The sequence below is a fragment of the Herpailurus yagouaroundi genome, unplaced genomic scaffold, assembly GCF_014898765.1.
Source record: "Herpailurus yagouaroundi ecotype Mexico unplaced genomic scaffold, PumYag 216, whole genome shotgun sequence".
NCBI classification, from domain to species: Eukaryota; Metazoa; Chordata; class Mammalia; order Carnivora; family Felidae; genus Herpailurus; species Herpailurus yagouaroundi.
In genome coordinates this window covers 15,114,144-15,137,450 of record NW_024412447.1, presented here as the reverse complement: position 1 = coordinate 15,137,450, position 23,307 = coordinate 15,114,144, and the positions used below count along the sequence as shown (strand labels likewise).

The following is a 23,307-nucleotide window of genomic DNA, read 5'->3' as shown; positions in this document are numbered from 1 at the left end:
CAGTGATTGGAGTCTGTGTACGCACCCTGCTTGTAGGCAATAACATGATCTTCTGCTTATTGATTTTTATGACATTGTTTATCTGACCTGTATTTACTCTTCTGTACATAGGCTGTCACTCACCTTGTGGTGGTGGCTTTAGACTTCTCAGTACAGATGTTCTCTCACGCGGAAAGTAGAGAGTGGCCCTCGGATTTTGTGCTCAGCTCTTGCTTCCAGTAGAAACCTTCCCATTTATTTATTCTTCTTCATTTATTTTTGCTTTTGTCCTTATTCTTTACATTCTCTCTCCCTTATTCATCTTTTTCAAAAATTATTATTCTCGTTCCTTTTCCTTGCATTCCCATGTTGTAAGCTTCTATGTTAGTGGTTCTCAGGATACAGGTCATGTTCACACAGTGGAAACTGTCCCGTTAAGATGCCAGTGGAGCCACCTCTTCCACTTTCTCCCAACCTCCAGAGGATGGAGAAACACTGCTCTGTACTATTCGTAAGCTTTTCTGAAGTGTAAATATTCTGCTTTTTAAAAAATCCTCTAATGGGAATTTTTTCCTTGCTGTTGAATATTTATTTACAATCTCTCCATGTCTCATCCAATTGCCAGTGCTCTCAGCCCCCTTTGTCTTTTGCATTTTGCACTTCTGAGCTTCCTCTTCTTGTGGTTTCTCAGGAGATGAATCCCTTTTGCCTGTATGTCTATTATATGCATTATAATATCTTGTTGTATGTGTGGACTATTCTGTGTCTATACATATATCACATACACGGTTTCACCCTCCTTCTACTCCTTCACACAGGCAACATCTTCCTGCGTATTAACCACATTGCCAGGAAGACGTTGCCAGGAAGATGTCAAGTCCTTCTTTCTTTCTTTTTTCTTTTTTGCTATTAAGTAACTTGTGGAGGCACATGACCCTTCAAACTCTGGGCACACTCTGTCTAGTATTCCGGCTGATACGCGTGGTCTTCTGAGGCTTTGCTGAACTTAAGGCAAATCTTTTTCTGTATCCTTTACTGAATTTCTGGTTTTTGAGCAGCAGAATTTTGTTTAAGCCATCTGCTATAATGGATAGTTGAGATCAGGAGCATCAAGAGACTGTTAAGCTGATTCAGTCTCCTCTCAAGAGTCAGTACTATTTAAAAATGTGTGTGTGTGTATGTGTGTACATGTTTTCTGATCCCACAGCTTTCGTTATATTTCCTTTAAGCCTTATTTATGTCATTAATACTATCATATATGTACAGTTTTCTTTTTAGCTATTTAAAAATTCAGCACTATTGCATAAAAATGATCCCTCATCATTAAACATTCTTCTAACACCAGTTATTCTCAGTAGGAACAAATACAAAAAAACAAGCCCCCTCCTCATTTCCTACCCCTTCCTGAAAATCACATCTCCATTGAGCTCTTCTTTTGTTAGGAATGTGTTTCTCTGCTATGTTAGGATTCATAACCACTGTTCTGAAATATCATCTTTAGTGTTAAATAGCTATGTCCTAAATCATCTTGCTCTTTCTTGGGATTGAAGCTCTTGAGAATAATATCTCATTATTATGAACAAAGCTGGAATGAACATTCTTAAATATCAGTATGTGTCCACAATTTTTTATCACTTCCAAATGTGAAATTTTTAGAAATGCAATTATTGGGTCAACAGATTTAAGTATTTTTCAGATTCTTTAATCATGTTGCTGTGTTACTTTCCAAAATGTTTTCGCTGGATTTTGCTTTCACTGTCAGTGAATGAGTGTGCCTGTCTTGCTAAACTCTAGGCAGCATTGAATATTGCTATTTTGAAAAATCTTTGCCGATATGATAACCCAAAATGGTACCTCATTACTGCTTCAATTTGCATTTCTTTGATTACTAGTAACTCAGTACCATATTTTAGGAGACCATTTTATCTTGTTTTGACACAGCTTCAACTCGAGATTGTCTTGAATTGCAACTGTCAAGATAAATCGTTGAAATTAAGAGCTGTAGTCCTGGGATATAATAACCTCATCCAGAATATGTAGCACTGAAAGCTGCCTAATTAGAAACAACAGAATTCTGTCCAATTCACAGATATATATATGTGTCCAATTCATATATATATATATATATATATTTTAAACACACACACATATATATATTTTTTAAACTTTTTATTATAGATTTTTAAAACACCCAAGAGAAAAGAAAATACTAGAATGAATTCCTGTGTAACCACAGTCTTTACTTTGGCAACTACTGGCACTCTACATTTCTTATTTCACCTGTCTCCCCTCTGTTTTTGGAGTGGAGGAGGCATTGGAATATTTCAAGTCAAATAAATACATCACTTTACCCATGAATACTTATGTATAGAATGCCTCTTCCCAGAACTTTGCATATATTTTATCTCCAATAGGATTTATTACTACAGTATATCATAGGTACAGAAAAGTGCATAGAGCTTAAATGGACAGCTTGGTGAATTATTACAGAATGAACACACCTCTGTTTTCAGCAACAAACTTAAGAATACAGTATGAGTATGTATGTAATATGAAGAAAACCTTCAGAGTCACCCTTTCGCACCATTCATCTTCCTTCCTGGTCATCAGCCCCTCTTCTTTCTAAAAATAATCACTGTTTTGTCTTCTAACACTGTAAGGTAGTTTTCCCTGTCCTTGAACTTTATAGAAATGGAATCATACAGTATAGAACTGACCCTTGAATAACGCTGGGGTTGGGGTGCTGACCCCTTGCGCAGTTGAAAATCCACGTATAACTTTCACCTCCCAAAACCAGCTACTAGCCTGCTGTCGCCTAGAAGCCTTACCGATAACATAAATAGTTGATGAACACATACTTTGTATGTTATACGTATTATACTGTATTCTTAACAATAAAGTAAGCTAGAGAAAGGCAGATATTGAGACCATCACAAGGAAAAAACACATTTACAGTACTGTACCCTAAAAAATTCATGTTTAAGTGGATCTGCGCAGTTCAAACGCATGTTGTTCAAGAGTCGACTGTATTTTGCTTTACATGTTTGTTAGATTTATCCATGATGTTGTGTACAGCTGTAGTCTGTTTCATTGCTATATTTCATTATGTGAATATGCATCCTTGCTACCAACTGGTTTTGTCTTTCTTTGAAATAATATTTTCTTGTGGACTTAATTTGCATTTCTGTTGGGGCACCTGGGTGGCTCAGTTGGTTAAGCCTCTGACTTCAGTTCAGGTCATGATCTCATGGCTCGTGAGTTCAAACCCCACCTCGGGCTTGGAGCCTGGAGCCTGGAGCCTACTTCAGTTTCTGTGTCTCCCTCTCTCTCTCTCTGCCCTTCCCCCCCCCCCCATTTTTTTTTTTTTTTGCATATCTGTTTATTGGCCATTTGAATCCCCTCTTACAAGAAGGATACATTAAAAGTTACTGTCCTCTGTTATTAAACTGTAAAAACCCCTCTTATTCAAAGCCATACAAGAACATTCATAGCTTTTGTCAATTTTTATTTTGCATTATCTTTTTCTAATTGGTTTTCAGGAGTTCTTTATATATTGTAGATAATGAGTAAATGTCTTTTTTCACTCTGTAGCTTGTCTCTTTCTTATAATATCTTTTAATAAGGAGAAGTTGCTAATTTTAATGTAGTCCAGCTAAACACGCTTTCTTTTCTGTGGAGTGCATTTTAAACTGTTTAATAAAGTCATGAAGAGATTCTTATTTTCTAGATATTTTGTTGTTTTTCTCTCACATTTAAGTCTGTAATCCATTAAAACATTTTCTAAGTGTGAATGCTTTTATCCCCCCCCCCACATATGAGCACCCATCGGACCCAGCACGGTTAATTTAAAATACCATCCTTTTCTACCTTATTCGATAGTGCCAATTTTGTAATAAATCAAATATCTATACTTGTTGCTCATTTCTGGTTTTTTTGTTGAGGTGTAATTGATAATTGACATGTGACATTTTATAAGTTTAAGGTGTGTTCATTTGATACATGTATATAATGCAATATGGTTACCATGGTAGTATTAGTTAACACTTCATCACATCCAATAATTATCATTATTTTTTAATGGTGAGAACATTTAAGATCTAGTCTCTTAGCATCTTTGTTAACTAAATTGTTAACTAAACTAATGAAATCACATGTTAACTAAATCACAATGCTGTGCTGTACATTAGATCTCCAGAACTTTATTCATCTTATAACTACAAGTTTGTACCCTTTGACCAATATCTCTCCAGTTCCCCCACCCTTCAGGGGACTGTTTCCATGAGTTCCCCCTTTGTAAATTCCACACATAAGTGGTATCGTACAGTTGACTGTTAAACATCATAGCGGGTCAGGGCACTGACCCCCTGTACAGTGGGAAATCTTCATATTAACTTTTGACTCTCCCAAGACATTTAGTATGTTATACATATTATACTATATTCTTACAATGAAGTAAGCTAAATAAAACATTAGTAAGAAAATCAAGGAAGAGAAAATATATTTATGGTACTGTACATATATATTTACTGAAAATCCATGTATAAGTAGGCCCACACAGTTCAAACCCATGTTGTCTAAGGGTCAGTTGTATTTGTCTTTCTCTGTCTGATTTACCTCACTTATTATAATGCCTTTGATGTCCATGTTTATCCATGTTGTCACAAATGGGAGTATTTTCTTCTTTCTCTTGGCTGATGTATATATATACACCACATGTTCTTTAACTATTCATCTGTTGATAGACACTTGATTTGTTTCCATATCTTGGCTATTTTGAATATCCTGTTTTATTTCCTTTGGATATATACCCAGAGGTGGGGTTGCTGGATCATATACTACTTCTATTTTTTTATTTTTTGAGAATACTTCATACCGTTCATAGTGACTTTACCAATTTACACTACCACTAATGGTTCCCTGAATCCAAAACCCAAAAAGCGTTCCCAGTTTTCCACATCCTTTTCAACACTAGTCTTCTCTTGCCGTCTTAAGGATGGCTATTCAACACGTGTGAGCTGATCACTGAGATCATTGTGGTTTTGATTTACATTTCCCTGATGATTAGTGATGTTGAGCATCTTTTCACGTCCTTGTTGACCATTTGGATGTCTTCTTTGGAAAAGTGTCTATTCAGTTACTCTGCCCATTTTTAAATCAGATTGTTTGTTTTTTTGTAATTGAGTTGTAGGAGTTCTTTTAGCTGTTAACCCTTTATCAGAAGATGATTTGTAAATATTTTCTCCCATTCCATAGGTTGTCTTTTCATTTTGTTGATGGTTTCTTTTGCTGTGCAGAAGCTTTTTGTTTTGATGGTAGTGCCATTTGTCTGTTGTGGCTTTTGTTGCTCGTGCTTTTGGTGCCATATCCAAAAAGTCATTGCTAGGATTAGTGTCAGAGAGCTTTTTCCCTGTGTTTTCTTCTAGGAGTTTTACGGTTTCAGGTCATATGTTTAAATCTTTAATCCATTTCAAGTCATTGCTTTGTATGTTTTACAGTTTTCCAGGCACCATTTACTGAAGACACTATCTTTTCCCGATTGAGTATTCTTGGTTCCCTTGTCAAATATTAGTTGACATGTACACACAGGTGTTTATTTTGGGCTCTCTGTCCCATTGGTTTATGTGTTTGTCTTTATGCCAGTGCCATACTGGTTTGATTACTGGAGCTTTGTAGTAAACATTGAAATCAGGATATGTGATGCTTCCTGCTTTGTTCTTTTTTTCTCAGGATTGCTTTGGCTATTGAGCGTCTTTTGTGGTTGGCTACAAATTTTCAGATTGTTTTTTCTAGTTGGGTGAAAACTCCCATTGGAATTTTGATAGGGATTGCATTGAATCTATATAGATAGCAAAGTGTATAAATTCACTGGCTTTTAGCTTATCACAACATTGTGCAATCATTAGCATTATCTAATTCCAGATGATTTTTAATAGTGTCGGGCTTCTTTCAGTTAGCATAATGTTTTCAGGATTCACTCATGTTATTGCTTTAATCAAAACCTCATTCTTCCCTCCTGCCCTCTCCCCCCACTGAATAATATTCCACTGTATGGATACACTACATTTGTTTATCCATTCTACAGCAGATGGACATTTGCATTGATTCCACCTTTTGCTCTTATGATTAACAAACTATGAATATTCATGTACAAGTTTTAGTGTGAACCCTACATTTTTAATTCTCTCAGGTGTATCTACCTAAGAATGGAATTGCTAGGTCATATATTGATTCTATGTTTAACTTTTTGAGGAACTACTAAACTGAAGCAGGAAAGTTAATTTTGATGAAGTTCACCTTAGTTTTTCATTTGTTGCTTGTGCTTTAATGTCATGTCTAATGGCCTAATCCATGGTCCTTATATTTTTTTCATAGAGTTTCATTGTCTTAGCTCTTACACATGGATCTTTTCACTTAATCTTCATGTAGAATATGAAGTAGGCTTCCACTTCATGCATTTGCACGTGAATATCTAGTTGTCTCAGGACTGTTTGTTGAAGAGACTATTTTTCCTCCATTGAATGGACTTGACCTGCTTGTCACATCAGTTGTCTATATATGTGTAGGTTCACTTCTGGACTCCATTCTGTTGCATGGTTCTGTATGTCTGTTCTTATGTCAGTTTCACACAGTCTTGATTAGTATATAGCTTTGAGTAAGTCTTGAAATCAGGAAGTGTGAGTCCTCCAAATTTGTCTTCTTCAAAGTTATTTTGGCTGTTTGGGCCCGTATGCATTTCTATATGCATCTTGAAAATCAACTCCCCCATCCCCGAAAAATGGGCAGCTGGAGTTTTGAGAGGGATTTTTTATTTTTTATTGAGGTGAAATTCAAATAACATAAAGTTAACCATTTTAAATGAAGAATTCACCGGCATTTAGTACGTTCATGGTGTTATTCAGTTACCACCTCTACGTAGTTCCTATACATTTTCATCTTTCCAAATAAAGTCTTGTATCTATTAAGTAGTTACTCCCCATCCTCCCTACCCAGTTGCTGACAACCACTAATCTGCTTTCTATTTCTGAGGATCTACCTGTTCTGGATATTTTGTATAAATGGATTCATGAAGCACGTTATCTTTTTCATTCCTGGCATAAATCCTACTTATTCATGGTACATAATACTTTAATATGCTATTGGATCCAATTTGATAGTATTTTGTTGAGGATTTCTGCATTTATATTCATAAGGGACACTGGGTATTTTCTTGTGCTGTTTGGTTTGGTTCAAAGGTAATGCTGACATCAGAGAAGGAGTTCAGAAGTGTTCATTTTTCTTCTGTTAATGGGAGGAGTTTAAGAATATTACCCTTGAAATGTTTGGCAGAATTCGCCAGTGCAGCCATTGTTTCTGGACTTTGTGTGGGAGTTTCTTCATTACTGATTTAATCTCTTCACTTGTTGCAGATCTGTTCAGATTTTCCATTTCTCTTTGAGTCATTTTTGGTAATTTGTGTGTTTCTAAGAATTTGTCCATTTTTGTTAAAGTTTATTTATTTTGAGACAGAGAACACAAGTGGGAGGAACAGAGAGGGGGAGAGAGAGAGAATCCTAAGCAGGTTCCACACTATCAGTGCAGAGCCCAATGTGGGGCTCAAACCCACAAACTGTGAGATCATGACTTTAGCCGAAACCAAGATTCAGACACTTAACCGACTGAGCCACCCAGGTGCCCCAGAATTTTTCCATTTTATTTAGGTTATATTTAATTTATTGACATAGTTGTTCACAGTATTCTTTTATAACCTTTTTGTTTTTGCAAGGTTGGCAGTATTGTCTCCACTTTCAGTTCTGATTTTAGTTGTGTCTTTTCTGTCCCTTTTTTTTTTTTAAGTCTAGTTTCAGGTTTGTCAATTGCATTGATATTTTCATAGAACCAACTTCGGTTTTTTTTTCTTCTCCATTGTTTCTCTCTTCTCTATTTCTTTTACTTCTGTTCTGTTCTCATCTTTATTATTTCTTTCTTACTCTTTACTTTCGGTTTAATTTACTCTTCTGGACCAGATACTTGAGTTGTGAATTTTGAGATCTTTTTTTTTCTAATGCAGGTGTTTATAGCTATTAATTTTTTTGTCTTTTTATTTTTTTAAAAAAAGATTTATTTATTTATTTATTTTGAGAGAGAGAAAGAGAGAGAGAGAGAGGGAGGAGAGAAAGCACATAGAGGAAGGGCAGGGCTAAAGGGAGAGAGAGAGTCCCAAGCAGGCTCTGCACTGTCAGTGTGGAGCCTGATGCAGGGTTCAAACCCACGAACCGTGAGATCATGACCTGAGCTGAAATCATGAGCCGGACATTTAACCAACTAAACCACCCAGGCACCCCTTTCTTTGTCTTTTGACAGTTTGATTATAATGTGTCTCATTATGAGACTCTTTATCATTTTTGGAGTTTGTAGAGCTTCTTGGATGTGTAGATTTATGTTTTTCACCAAATTTTTGAAGTTTTTGGCCATTCTTTTTCCAAACATTCTTTTTGCCATTTTTTCTTTTCTCTCTTGAGACTTTTGTAATGTGTATGTTAGTACACGTTGTAGTGTTTTATGGGCCTTTAAAAAGAAATTTAAATAATAAGGCTACAATCTTTCTCTTCCTTTTTGGGAAATAAGCATTATTAATGAATTGATGTGTTTCCTTTAAATGATTTCTTTTCCCACTGGATCAGATTTTCTTCACTGAGGTTTATTATCTTGTTTTGCCCTCTTTCCTTTATTGGAATTTTCAGTTGTTCATTAAGCTTGAAATTGGTTGGTTACTTTATTTAGAGAGTAATTCTATAATAACAGTTTTCCTGCTTATCTTTGAGCATAAAGAATGTTTCATTTGGTTGCATCATGAATTATATCTTTGAATTTACCTTTTCATTCTTTGTTTATTTGACTTACCAAGTTGACACATTTTGTTTTGTCTTCCACAGATAGTATAAAGCTTAGTTTAAAGCCATTTCAACAACAAGGCATGCTTTCTAAGGAGTTTGATGGGTTGCCCAACTTCTAGTAGAGGCATTAAATGTTCTTTGCTTTTAGAAACAATGGTCATCAGTGAGGGATTTTGTGTGTGTGTGTGTGTGTGTGTGTGTGTGTTTAAAAGTTTAATTTTTGAGAGAGAGAGAGAGAGAGAGAGAGAGGGCATGAGCAGGGCAGAGAGAAAGAATCCCAAGCAGGCTTCAGTGCAGAGCCCGACACGGGGCTCAGTCTCACGAACTGCAAGATCATGACCTGAGCCAAAATCAAGAGTCGGATGCTTAACCAGCTGAGCCACCCAGGCACCCCAGTGAGGGACTGTTTCAATTTTAAGTTGTTTTTTGGCTTTAAGCCATTTAGAATTAGTTTTTGACAAACATACAATTTGGTCAGTATTCAGTTTGGTTTTTATAAATTGAGAAGACGGTGCAAAAGGCATCAGTGGTGGAGTCGTAACCTCTGCTGGTTTCCCAGCTCCTCTCCTCTTTTGGCATTACTATGGTCACTAATTTTTTTCTGACTCTGGTTTTGTTTATTTGTCAGACTAGAATGTAAATGACACAACAGTTGGCACTTGGCTTTGTTCGCTGCTGTATCTCTAGCACCTAAAATTAGGCCCAGCATAGAGAGGGACCTGGTGACTATTGGTTGGTACCTGTGATGAATCTGTGGAGCTGCTGGTGGTGGTGGTGATGGTAGCCGAAATTTATTCATACCTTTCTTTGTGCCAGGCCATGTTCTAAGACCGTTGTTTTAGTTCTTTTGACTTTACAACCATACTACAAGATACTGGTACTGGTGCTCTCCCCATTTTACAGAGGCAGAGGGTGCATGCCTGAACGCACACCGCCGATTCCAGAGCCAAGAGCCGTAGCTTAATTGTTACTCTGTGGTTCTTTTTCCTCCTTTCTCCTGGCCTTCCTGACTACTCGGGCCTTTTCTACTTTGCACTTAAAATCTTTTTCTGCCTCGGTTCCCCTTGATAAGCATTTAACATTTACCTTAGGTATTTTGACCTTAGTTTTCACCCCATGTATTTTCAGTTCATCTATTACTTCCCTCTAAGAAACAACACAAGTTAAAACCCAAATTTAAAATCTGTCGCAAAGATCTGATCGAAAATTTCGAGGTGAACATCTAGGTCTCTTGCTAGGTACCAACCACATTTGATGTGATATTACTTTCAAAATTCTGTTACTGTGTGCAGACCACTGGGGCAGGTTGGGGGATCTTAGACTCTCAAACAGAAAATATATGAAATTATAAGATGCCAACTTCTTGACATTTTTGACAAGTCACACTGTGACATTTTACAAATAACACTATACATTGAACAGCAAGTAGGTAAACTGTTTGTCTGAAGTCAATACCTTCATCCTATTTTTATATTCATCCTATTTTTATATAACTGTCCCATGAGATAACATGCCACATTCAGAAAATTCTGCAGTAATAACCATTCCAGAACCTATGCAAATTAAAATTACTAAATCTCCAAACTGAAAAAAATAAGTTTAATTCAAATGAAATGAATACAGTTGACACTCCAACCTTTTTTTCTTTTTTAACAGAAGATAAAATAGCACTGGTAAGTATTTCCTTTGCAGAGGAAATTCCAGCCTTCACCTTTCAAGAAACATCTGCACCCAGTTTTTGTTTTAATCTAATCTAACTAGAGTGTACCACCCTTTTGTTCTTCTGTAGACCTTAGGAACTGCTTTAACTAATTTTAAACAGACTTTAAATAAAATCTCTGAAATGATTCCATTGAACAAGCTCCCCATAGTCACAGCAAAACCCAGAATGCAAAGTTGATAATTTGAAATGAACTAATCAAATCCACTAACATTCCTTTTCCAGTAACCCCATAATGTTTCTCTTTGTAACAATTTGATATAAGTATGCTATAGATAAAAAGGTATGAAAATTAGCTATTTCTGCTAATCAAAAGATATGAAGAAAGTGAAAAGGAAAGCCATAAAGTGAATGGAAATGTTTCCAAGGCCTTTATAACAGCTCTCTTATAGCCAGGATATATAAAGCATTTGAAAAAAACAAAACAAAACAAAAAACAGTCAGTAGGAAGAAGACAGCCCAATACAGAAATATTTAAAACACTTGAACAAGTACTTCCCAATAGCCAGCATCCAAATGGCCAGAAACATAATCAACTTCTTTAGTAGTCAGGCAAATACAAAATAGACAATGCAAGAGTGGCAAAATTTAAAGACTGAAAACTCCAAGTGTGGTTAAGGAAGAGAAAGAGCTGGAACCCTGAGACACTGCAGGTGAAAGTTTTGTAAAATCACTTTGGAAACCAGTTTGACAGTATATGCTGAAACTGCATGAATACACACCTCCTGTGACCCAGCATTTCCACACGTAGGTGCATCCAAGAAAAATACATGCTCTTGTGCATCTCAAGAGTGAAGTATAATAACACGGAGGGCAACAGACACTATTTTGGTAGGACCCAAACTGGAAAAGAACCAAAACTTCCACTAGTAGTATATTCACATAATAGATACACAGCAGTATGTTTAATCTCACAAACATCAAATTCAGTGAAAGAAGCCAGACCTAATTGAGTATAAGTCATAATAGCATTTTATACAATTTCCTGAAACAGGCAAAATTAAACTCTAGTGTGATAAAAATACAACAGCACTGTTTTAGAACAGCTAAAAAGTGGAGATGATCCAGATGTCTATCGTTGGGGGAATGGTCGAATGAATTGTTGTATATTCAAATGATGGAGTACTGGCTAACAAGGAAAATGAGCAAATGTCAACGTGCAGCAACACGGATGGATTTTCTGAAAATGTTGGATGACAGAAGCAAGACACAAAAGAATAATGGTATTGGGTATCTTCGGGACAGAGGGAGCGGATAGCGACTGGGTGATGGGTATGTTCTTTGTGTTAACCCCTTTTGCTATACAGATGTGTCTTATATACGTTTCTCTTTGTATGTTTTGTTTCACAATTTGAAAAGGTTTAGCAAAGCAGAGAGGGCCATGCCCCTTGGGTTCACATGCCAGCTTTGCCGCTTTCCAGCTGTGTGACTTTGGGACATTTATCTAACAGCTCGAGGCCTCGATTTCACAACTGTGATGTGAAGATAATAATCAAACCTATTTTGTAAGATTTGTTGTAAAGAGTAGACAGATACTGGACTCTTCGCTCCAATGTTAAGCACTTACAATAACAGCTGGCATGTAGTCAGTGCTGAGTAACTGCTAACTTCTTTTCTTGTTATTGTTGGTATCATTGCCAGTTTATTTGTCCAAAGGAATTATAAACTCCCATTGGAGTTAACATTATATTATAAATCTATCATGCCTGTCCATGTAGTGAGTTTTTGTTTAGGTCTTTCAGAAAAGTTCGTTTTCTTCAGTGTCCGTGTTATTTCATAAACTAATCACTAGATATTTTATAGATGTATTTTATAGTTGTAAGTGGAATTTTCCTTGCCTTGTATTTCATAATTGGTTGCTGCTGGCATATAGTAGCTCGTACTTCTTGGGGTTCTAAGTTCTACACGGGTTGAAGCTTTTAATGCTGTGTAGGACCCCCATTTTTCACAGGGTAGAAACTGAGAACAGGGAGATGAAAATAGCGAAGTGTGTGGCCTGGGCTTTGGTCCGGCCCCAGCGCCCATATTCATTCCACTGATCCATGCTAAGAAGGCAGTTCATTTTTATACTTTTCCTTAATACAACTTTTTAGTTGATTTTCTTAGGTTTCCAAGAAGCCAGTTACATCATTTGCAAGTAATTATTTTTTGTGTAGTGTCCAGCAATTCTTGCTCCCTTGCTTTATTGCTTGGATTTTAACTTTCAGGGAAGTGTTCATAAAAATAACAGAGTGGACATTCTTCTGTGAGTCTGACTAAATGGGAGTGCCTGTATTTTTCATAAGCCACTGAGAATGACATTGACCATTTTATGTTAAGGTTGTGTTTTTTAATTGTGTAGTTTGCCAAATGGTTTTCGATTTGATTACTCTGTTTTGTTTTCAAGTTAAGGATGGCTTTTAAATTATACCAGATACCTTTGTGTGTCTGTGAAGATGCTTGCGTGTACTTTTCTGTGTTGAACTCTGTGATGAATTATATTAATATATAACCACATATCGAATCATCTTTGCATTCCTAGAATTTTCAACATACTGCTGAATTGTATTTGCTAAAGTTTCTATAAGATTTTTGTATCTATAAGTACAAGTGAGATTGGTCTGCTGTTCTCTACCCGTTTTTGTTAAGTGAATTCTGGCTTTATACGTAAAGGGAATCTGGAAGATCTCTGTCTTTTCATGCATTATATACTGTGTTTTAAAGTAATTTTTGAGTACATTTTCTGGTATGGCTGCCAAATACTGTTCAGCGGAGATCTTTTCCTTTTGTTCATCGAAGATCTCGAGTGTTTCTTCTCTTTCACTAATTATGGAAATCTTCAAACATAGGCAAAGGTAGAGAGGTTGGTATCATTTTGTTCCTCTCTCGCCTCACTTTTTCTCTCAAGTATTTAGAGCCTCACTGCTTAAAACATGCTGTGCGTCGTAGCAGCATGGATATTATCCGGGAACTTGCTCCAGATGGGTGTGGCCCTGCGTGCCTATGCACATAGACCCCACCTCCGCCATATACTACTGGTTATAGGCAAGTCCTAGGTCCCGCTCCCCAGTCTTGCTTTAGGTTTTAACCTCTTTTGGGGCACCTGGGTGGCTCAGTTGGTTAAGCGTCCCACTTTCGGCTTAGGTCATGATCTCACGGTCCGTGAGTTTGAGCCCCACGTCGGGCTCTGTGCTGATGGCTCAGAGCCTGGAGCCTGCTTCCGATTCTGTGTCTCCCTTTCTCTCTGACCCTCCCCCGTTCGTGCTCTGTCTCTCTCTGTCTCAAAAATAAATAAACGTTAAAAAAAAAAAAAGATTTTAACCTCTTTTTCATACTGTCCTGAGATGTTTCAATAACGCTTTGAACGTTTGAAAAATTGTCTCGGGTCCTGGAAGGGAGAGAGCTACAAAGTCAGAGGGCATAAACTTGTTAAAGCCTTTGATGTCTGTTGTCTAATTGCTTTTCAGAAAACCACTACCTCTTTTGGTTAAGTGGTAAACAGGTGACAATACTGACAGTTCATAAATGTGCCTTTTCTGCCAACAGGAGATCATTAAAATGTTAAGAAAGCAGGAAAGAAGAGAAGAGTAATTAGAAATTCTTGTCATAAACACTTGAGTGATTGGTACCTGAAAGCCTGAAGGTTATTTGAATTAATTTTCAACAGTCTTAAACTATTTGGTCAATTTACTATTCCTTACTAAATCTAATTCAGTGTGTCATTTTCAAGAAACATTTGGGTGCCTAATGTAGTGGTAGAGATTATGAGTGAGAAAAGATACACGCCAATATCTGTGCCCTTAAAAGGCTTATGGGAATCTTATTATATTGTTTTCATTTTTTTTTCGTCTTTCTACAAAATATAACTTTGGCTTATAGAAGGTCTGGCTGGGGGCGCCTGGGTGGCTCAGTTGGCTAAGCGTCCGACTTCATGATCTCACAGTTGGTGAGTTCGAGCCCTGCGTCGGGCTCTGTGCTGACAGCTCAGGGCCTGGAGCCTGCTTCGAATTCTGTGTGTGTTTCTCTCTCTCTCTGCCCCTACCCTGCTCGTGCTCTGTCTCTATCTTAAAAATAAATAAAACATTTTTAAAAAATTTTTAAAAAAAGTTCTGGCTGAATTTCACATTACCTGGGTCTCTAGGGGATTGAAGAAATTTGAAAGCCTTCCACGGTGTGACTTCCACCAACATAAAAACGAAGTTGGCTTTTCCTTTGTTTCAGCAACAGCGTACCGTGTACAGGCTGACTCTAGTGAAAGCGTGGAATGTAGACGAACTCCAGGCCTATGCCGAGCTGGTGTCCCTGGGGAATCCTGACTTCATCGAAGTGAAGGTGAGCTCCTGCTGGCCAATGTCATCCCACTTCCTATGGTGCTTTGTTGTGGTGAAGTTAGTACCTTATAAAACTCTATATGAGGTCCCAGATGTGTTATTTATTCATTCAGAAATATTAATCAAGAACGTGGCACCATTCTAGGCAATGGGGATAATAACAGTAAAGATGGAGCTTTTGCTCTTATAAAGCTTATATTTATTGAGAGGGAGGCAGTCAGTGCAAAATAATTAAAAACTACACAGTAACATTAGTATGCTGAGAAATAAAATAGTGTTACAGTGAGGAATTGGTTGGCTTTAAAATAAACTTTTAGGGTTGACTTGGGCTCAGGTCATGATCTCATGGTTCTTGGGTTCAAGCCCTGCATCGGGCTCTGTGCTGACAGCTCAGAGACTGGAGCCTGCTTTGGATTCCGTGTCTCCCTCTCTCTCTGCCCCTCCCCGCTCGCACTCTCTCAAAAATAAACATAAAAATTTTTTTTTAATTAAAAAAAGTAAAAAAATAAAATAAAATAAAAATTAAAAAAGTAAAATAAACTTTTATTATGGAGAATTTCAAACATACATAGAAGTAGAGAGATTGGTCACCCAGCTTCAAAAATTACCAACTCATGACCAGTCTTGTTTCAGTTCTACCTCTACCCATTTTCTCTGCCATATCCTATTATTTTGAAGCAAACCCAATGTTATATGGCTCATCTATAACTGTATATGTCTCTAAAAGATATACACTCACTATATACACTTATTCAGAATACTGTTCTCATAATTGAACAGTTTTAACAATAGTCTCTTAAGTATTGGAAATAGAAGGTTTCAGACTTGACCAACTATTTCTTATTAAAATAGTATTTGTGAATCTAGATCCAAATAAGGATCATTAACTGTAATTGGATTCTTTCTTTTTTAAATTTCTTTTAATCTGTTAGTTCCTCTTTCATGTGTTCTCTCTCTACTCTGCTCCCCCTGCCCCCACACCAGTAAGTTTGTTGAAGAAAATGTGTCATTTATCTTGGCTAGTTCCCTCTGTCTATATTTTAGATTTTGCTGATTGCTTGTTCCTTTGCCCCCTGTATTTCCTGTAGATTGGTAGTTAGATCAAGAGAAGATTGATCAGATGTGTGTGTGTTTGCATTTTAAGATTATTTAGTTGGCGGTATTGTATACTTACAGTAGGAGGTGGTAGTGCCTGGTTGTCCCTGGCCCGTTTTTTGGCAGTATTTCTTTGGGATGATGGATTCCTATAAGTGGATTGATGTGCCAAAGGGCAGATAATTGTTTTGGTAGACATTGTGATTGGCTGTTTTAGATTTCATAGGCAGAAGTCTTTTCTTCCGCCTATGAAATCTAATGGAGGAGATGACTCTTCTACAACTGATCCCTAAATAGTAAGAAGCAGTGCAGTCACCAGGGGATCAGAGCATTTTGGGCAGATGGCACAAGTAAGTATTCAAGTTGGGCTCCCCGTGTGAGATCAGGAGGGCAGTTGGAGTTGGCAGAGACACAAGATGAATCACAGAGGTGGGATGGGGCCAAATTTTGTTAGAACTTTCAAGCAAGAAAAGAACTGGATTTTATACTAAATTTAATGGTAAGCTTTTTGAATAGTCTGGTTTATGATTTTAAAACATTACCCTGCTGCTGTCATGGGCGGATTACAGAGCTCAGAGTGAGAGTGGTTATAAACGAGACGTTATGGCTTGGGGGGGAAGGTCATTGGCAATATGATTGGAGAGGAGTGGGTGCATTTGGGATAAATCGTGGAAGTGGAACCAATACAGCGTGTTGCCAGACAAGACACAGGGAGTGAAAGAACAAACAAAATCAAGAACAACACCTGGATTTTGGCTTAAGCAATCGTGCGGATGTGGAACAGTTTACTGAAGCGGGAAAGACCAGCGGAGGAGGCAGGCAAGTTTGGGGAGTAATTTCACGAGTTCTTGTTGGCCTTAATCATTTCAGAGACCTTTTAAGTATCCACATATAGGTTCAAATAGGCCAGAGGTTATATAAGCCTGGAGTTCTGGGGATAAGACAGGGCTGGCAGTAATCATTTGGAAGGCATCAGTGTGCCATGGTAGTTAGAGCTGTGGACTGTTACAAGGCAAATGGCTTTTCTGGACAACTAAGAATCCACAGAATGAGAAAACGTGACCAGAAAATTCCGCCCTGTCTCTGAAAACCTGACTCTTCAGTGTATGTCATTTCACTCTGTCATTTCAGAGGATAGTTCATTTTTACAGCTGTCTGTTCAGCTTTCTGTGGTACTATAGCCTAGAGCAGCAGGGAGGTGGGAAGAGATAAAATATTGCTGTCTGAGTGTTCAGCATTTTATCCCTGGTCAGGCCAAAGACACTCTTTTCTTTTGAAATTGCTCTTAATTTTAAAAGGCTACTCTTGGCAAGAACTCTAATGATGCAGAGATGCAAACTACATCTGCAGTATATTTGTTGGCTTAAGCAAACCTTGCCAATGTCAGGGATTAATGGTGTTTTAATTTATGATTTAGCTATTAAAGAATGCTGTCTCCAGTGATGTTGGAGTAAAACTTCCATTATAAAGCAAGTTTCTGGATCATACGGTCACCTTTTTTCTGCCTCCCTCCGCTCCTCCCTTTCTCCTTTCCTTCTTTGCAGTCATGTTTTCTATAATGTATGACATATTTTACAATCTGAAAAGAATCACCCGGTATTATTTTTAAAAGAAGGGTAGCTACTTTGTAAACAGTATAATCCTCCGATGGGTATTTTTTTAGTTTGACAGACTATTAACGTAATACCCTCTGTCTATACCTGAGATGTTATAATGACATGGTTTCTTTCACATGAGATTTCCATTTTACTGTTTTACCCCTTCATTCAACAGATATCTTTCAGCTCTTTCTATGTGCTAGGCCTCATCAAAGCACCAGAGATAGAAAATTTGATATGGACATGCTGTTTGGGAAATGGATGGTCTTATTGAACAAGGCCAAGTCTACAGAAGTAAAATAAGCCACTTGGAGAGATTTTATTTAAAAGTTTCTTGAAGAAATATGTAATGTAATCACAATTTTAACTGTCTTACATGAATGATAAAATATAACGTAACAGGTAACAGTCGTACCAAGGGAAAGCATGGTGATGATCAGCTTGTTTCTTATAGAAGGTTTGAGATAGAAATGGCCTCTGTTAAGTGTACCTGTGCCATTGAGGGCTGGATCTCATTGCTTTGTTAAATTCAGCTCTCATTTGTCCTGTAGGGTAATGAAGTATCTTCCTTTAAAAAAAATTTTTTTTAATGTTTATTTATTTCTGATAGAGAAACAGAGCATGAGTGGGGGAGGGGCAGAGAGAGAGGGAGACACAGAATCAGAAGCAGGCTCCAGGCTCTGAGCTGTCAGCACAGAGCCCAACACGGGGCTCGAACTCACGGACCGTGAGATCATGACCTGAGCCAAAGTCAGTCGCTCAACCGACTGAGCCACCCAGGCGCCCCTGAAGTATCTTCCTTTTAAACTGAAGTAGAAAAGGGATGTTTGCACAATATAGTATACTTTAGAAACAGAACAAGTCATAGAATAATGTTTATTATTTGATTATATATTTTTTAAAAGTTTACTTATTTATTTTGAGAGAGAGATGAGTGGGGGAAGGGGCAGGGAAAGAGGGAGAGAGAATCTTAAGCAGGCCCTGTGCTGTGAGCTCTGACTCAGGGCTCAAACCCACAAACCATGAGATCATGACCTGAACTGATATCAAGAGCTAGATGCTTAACCAGCTAAGCCACCCAGGTGCCCCTGATTATATATTTTTTTTTAATTTTTTTTTTCTTTCAACGTTTTTATTTATTTTTGGGACAGAGAGAGACAGAGCATGAGCAGGAGAGGGGCAGAGAGAGAGGGAGACACAGAATCGGAAACAGGCTCCAGGCTCCGAGCCATCCGCCCAGAGCCTGACGCGGGGCTCGAACTCACGGACCGCGAGATCGTGACCTGGCTGAAGCCGGACGCTTAACCGACTGCGCCACCCAGGCGCCCCATATATTTTTTAGCAGTATATGTTTGGATATATTTATATAAGAAAAGTACGGAAGGATTATATCAGACTGTTCACAGTGTTGTAATTTGGAAGAAGGGCAGGGAAAGGCTTAGTAATTCTATTTTTCATGTTTCCATGCCCTGCAAATTATTAGAGTGAGTGGCATCATTTTTGTAATCCCACTGATTGAAACAAAATCAGTAAAGGAGAAGGCAGCCTTTCCTGTTCAATAGAGTTAAACTATTTAAGTCTGAAAAGGCATTTTTGTTGTTGTTGTCTAATTAATTAAATTTAAATTATGTGGGGGTAGGGGGGCGCTTAGGTGGCTCAGTCGGTTGAGTGTCTGACTCTTGATGATCCCAGAATTGTAGGATCCAGCCCCGCGTCCAGCTCCACGCCGAGTGGAGCCTGCTTGGGTTTCGTTCTCGCTCTCGCTCTCGCTCTTCCTCCCTTCACCCCTCCCCCCACACCAAGTGCCCACGCATGTTCTAATTTTAGTATATGTGCTGCCAAAGGGAGCACTTGCCTGTTCTTTCTCTCTCACTCTCGCTGTCTCTAAAATTAAAAAAAGTTAAAAATTTTCTAAATTGGAGGAGTTTTAAAAGTAATGGTAACGAGGACATGTGGCTGGCTCAGTTGGTAACTCTTGATCTCCAGGTCATGAGTTTGAGCCCCACACTGGGGTTAGAGATTACTTAAAATAATAACATTTAATAAAGTAATAATAGTAAAAACCCTCTCTGAAAAACATTTGATGAGAACTAGCGATATGGTAGGCTAAGTAACCTCAGCTTCCTCTAAAAACAAACACTTAGAAGTAACTGTGTTATAATAAACATACTTTTGACAGCATGGCCGTCTGTCAGGTCTGTAAGGGAGTTCCTTTAGGACTCAAAAAAGAGAGACCACCCTGGTGGTACTTTGTAGCTCTGATAGAGATGAGACTTGGGTTTAAAGGATGGAACACGAGGCCCTTTTGCCTTCAATGAAAGCACAAATTAGGACAGAATTTACCCACTGGCACAGAATGGCCCTTGGAAGCTTGTCTTTCACCTATGCTCTTGATTTAAAAAAAGGTGGGGGGGAGTCTCCCAGGGCCTGGCATTAAAATTTGAATAGTACCTCATGGCCACATAAATAAATGCCTTGAAGCTAGGAAATTGATAATACAAATTGACCCTAGGCTAGTGACATGCCTGGGTTCCCTGCAGAAGCAAACAAGTACTGTTCATGTCTTGTGTTTTCCAGGCGTGTGTAAGTGTGCACGCACAGGGGTCTCTCCTAATCTGCACTCTCGAGCCTCATGGGGAATGGGGAAGAGCACAGCTTTGATACACTCCGAAAAAGTACTGATGTAGATCTTCTCTGCATCTAAATTTCCTCCATATTAGAATTAGAATAACAGTATCATTTTAATAGGTTTGTTTTGAGAATTCAGTGGGATAATGTATGCCCGGATTCAGTAAATGTTTAGATCACTTCTCATTAAGCACATTTATTTAAACTAAATCAATAGAAGCTATTTCTTTATTTTATTGGTTCCCACTTTTCTTTCATTGCTAGTCTCATAAACTATTTTTCTGTTTGATTCCCTGTAAATGAACATATATTTTAGTTTCATTAGGCTTAAATAGGCCTTCATTTGCTAGCCCTAGAACCTTAGTGATCATTATTTGCTTGCTTGTTTGTGAAAATGTGTATCATATTCTAAACATCTGCCTTATTGAAAAACTTTCATAGCACAATCCATTTGTAAATGAAATACTGTCTTTATATTCCCTGCCTTGCATTGCACCTTGAGAATAATAGTAAGTGCTTAGTAATTATTTGTTGTCAGATGATTTAAACCTCTTTTATGCTGTTGGCACTGTAGCTGTCTACAGAGCTCAATCCTTGTGTGCCTTTTGCAAAACAAATGCCTTAGCCTGACCTCACTGTCTTTCTCTACACAAAGATAAGGAATATTAGCGGTTATTCATGTAGCAGTCCCTGACTGGTATTCCTCAGTTGCTTTGTCATCAAGCATTAAAGAGTAGAGGGGAGAAAAGAGTAGAAAAATCCAGATTAATGTGAATGAAATTTTATATTATATCAGAAAAGAGTTCTGGAGTTTAATGTCATGTAAAATATGTGACTTGATCTTTAGGTCATTCAGCATAGACTGGTTGGGGGTACAGAGAAGAACAGAGCACAGCCCCTGCCTGTACAAGCTTAGAATTTACACATGTAATTATACCAGTTGGTACAAGCTATGTACCAGATATGATGAGCTTGGGATCAGGTTGGGTAGGGGTTCTTGAACAGAGATTAAAGAGATGGTGGGAAATTTAGCCAAGTAAAGACTGGATGCTGAGGAGGGCAGTCCACTTAAGAAGGCCTCGTGAGTGGCTCAGTCAGTTGAGCATCCAACTCTTGGTTTTGGCTCAAGTCATGATCTCACCGTTTTGTGGACTCTAGCCCTGCGTTGGGCTCCGTGCTGACAGTGCAGAACCTGCTTGGGATTCTCTCTCTTCTCTCTCTCTGTCTCTCTCTGAAAATAAATACATAAATAAACTTAAAAAAAAAAAAGAAGGCCCCATGTGCCATGCTGAGAAGGTTGGGCTGTTTTTTGTTTTCCTGTGTGTGTGTGTCTGGGAAGAGTTGTTGAAGCATTTTTAGGATGGAGTGACACGTTTTGGGTATATTGTGCAAAAAGTAAAATCATGAAGACAACAACATTTCTCTTTAGACTATAGGAAACAAAAACAATAGGAGTCTTTTGACGTTCAGTTTAATTAGAATATCAATCAAACTGCCAAAATACTACTCTTCCCACAGACCTTGAATCCCCAGGTAAAGTGTCCACGCACCCAATATAGGACCTTATGGCTTCCATGTCCTACAGCAGAGTGATCCATCCAAAAGGCACCAATGTAATGGCATGGGTTATGCTTTTCACTACAAATCCAGGGGTGCATAAGTGGTTTTATTCTTGAGGAACTTTCTTTGGGTCTGCTTGCCACTCCTCAACCTGGAGATTACAAAGTGAGTGTTTTCCAGTTGCCACACGGTACGCATCTGTTTTCTTGAGTTCATTCTTTTTTCAAAGTTGTGACGGCAAAACTTGGTGCTGGTGATAGGTGGGGTGGGGGCAGGATGGTGGCGGGATGAGAAGGTGGCAGACAACTGTGATGTCATAGAAAAGGAAGCACTTTTAGATAGTTTAGGTAAAGTGTGATCAGGAATAAAGTCAGGGCAAGTCAGCCATTAGACCGGAGTGCAGAATGAAGTAGCCAGAGCAGAGAGGGGAGCACCAGAGGAGGGGGACATCAGGAGCCCAACTGAGGGAGGGCTCAGGGGTTCCCAAAGGTGACTCCACAGAGTAATTCACAGAGCCCATTCATGTCACAGAGGCTCAGAAAGTTGCCCATACTGCCTACCCCAGAGGACTTTGCCTGGCTAAAATGAGAACTTTTATGTGAAGAACTTAGTTAACTATGAAGCATCATGTGAGTGTATGGGGAAATATTATGTGAAGACCTAGTAATGAACCATGGCGCTCATTCTCTCATTTCCTTCCCAAACCAAATCTGTCCTTGATGGTTCATGATTTATTATTGGTGAATAAGAAATAATATTTTCCAGAGCTATTGTCATAGATGTAAGATCTTATCTAAAAAATAGGGGCACCTGGGTGGCTCAGCTGGATAAGCATCCAACTTCAGCTCAGGTCATGATCTCACGGTTCATGGGTTCGAGCCCCACATCGGGCTCTGTGCTGGCAGCTCAGAGCCTGGATCCTGCTTCCGATTCTGCATATCCTTCTCTCTCTCTCTCTCTCTCTCTCTCTCTCTCTCTCCCTCCCTCCCTCCCTCCCTCCCTCCCTCCCTCCCTTCCTCCCTGCCCCTCTCCTGCTCATACTCTCTCTCTCTCTCTCTCAAAAATAAACATTAAAAAATTTTTTTTTAATATGAAAAATAAGTTCCTTTGAATTAGCTACTATGTACATGCTTTTTCATATAATTCACAGTATCATAAAAAGTACTTAAGTTGAAGTAAAGTTCATTTTTATGACTAATTTGACCTATCAATAAATTGTTTTCATGTTTGGTATACATTCCGGTAAGTTTAGCACAATTTTTCAGCCATTCCTAAAGATTTTCAGAACTGTTGTAGTACTTGCTTTTTTTTTTAATCACCTAAACTCAAACTTGGTTTAATGAATTTTCTAAAATCACTGGGCTGATAGAGATGATGCTCTTGATTGTTACAACTGAGCTGGGTTGCCTCTAGTTTATGTTCAGCAAAGGTCACGGTTTAGCATAACGGGAATCTTTTTGAGTAGTCATCTGGAGTAGATCATTTTGCAGAGTTCATCTGAGTCTTCAGCCGGTTCCCAGCCCTGAGTGTTTGCTCATCCATGG

General features: G+C 38.2%; 1 protein-coding gene across 3 annotated transcripts in view; it reads left to right on the top strand.

Moving 5' to 3' along the window:
• Positions 1-23,307, top strand: part of LOC121017776 (S-adenosyl-L-methionine-dependent tRNA 4-demethylwyosine synthase TYW1) — a 213,982-nt gene that overhangs the window by 164,385 nt on the left and 26,290 nt on the right. For all 3 annotated transcript variants that reach the window (XM_040456209.1, XM_040456210.1, XM_040456208.1), the window contains exon 14: positions 14,773-14,883. In XM_040456209.1, coding sequence (XP_040312143.1) covers positions 14,773-14,883 — 111 coding nt within the window. The remainder of the gene's footprint in view (positions 1-14,772; positions 14,884-23,307) is intronic.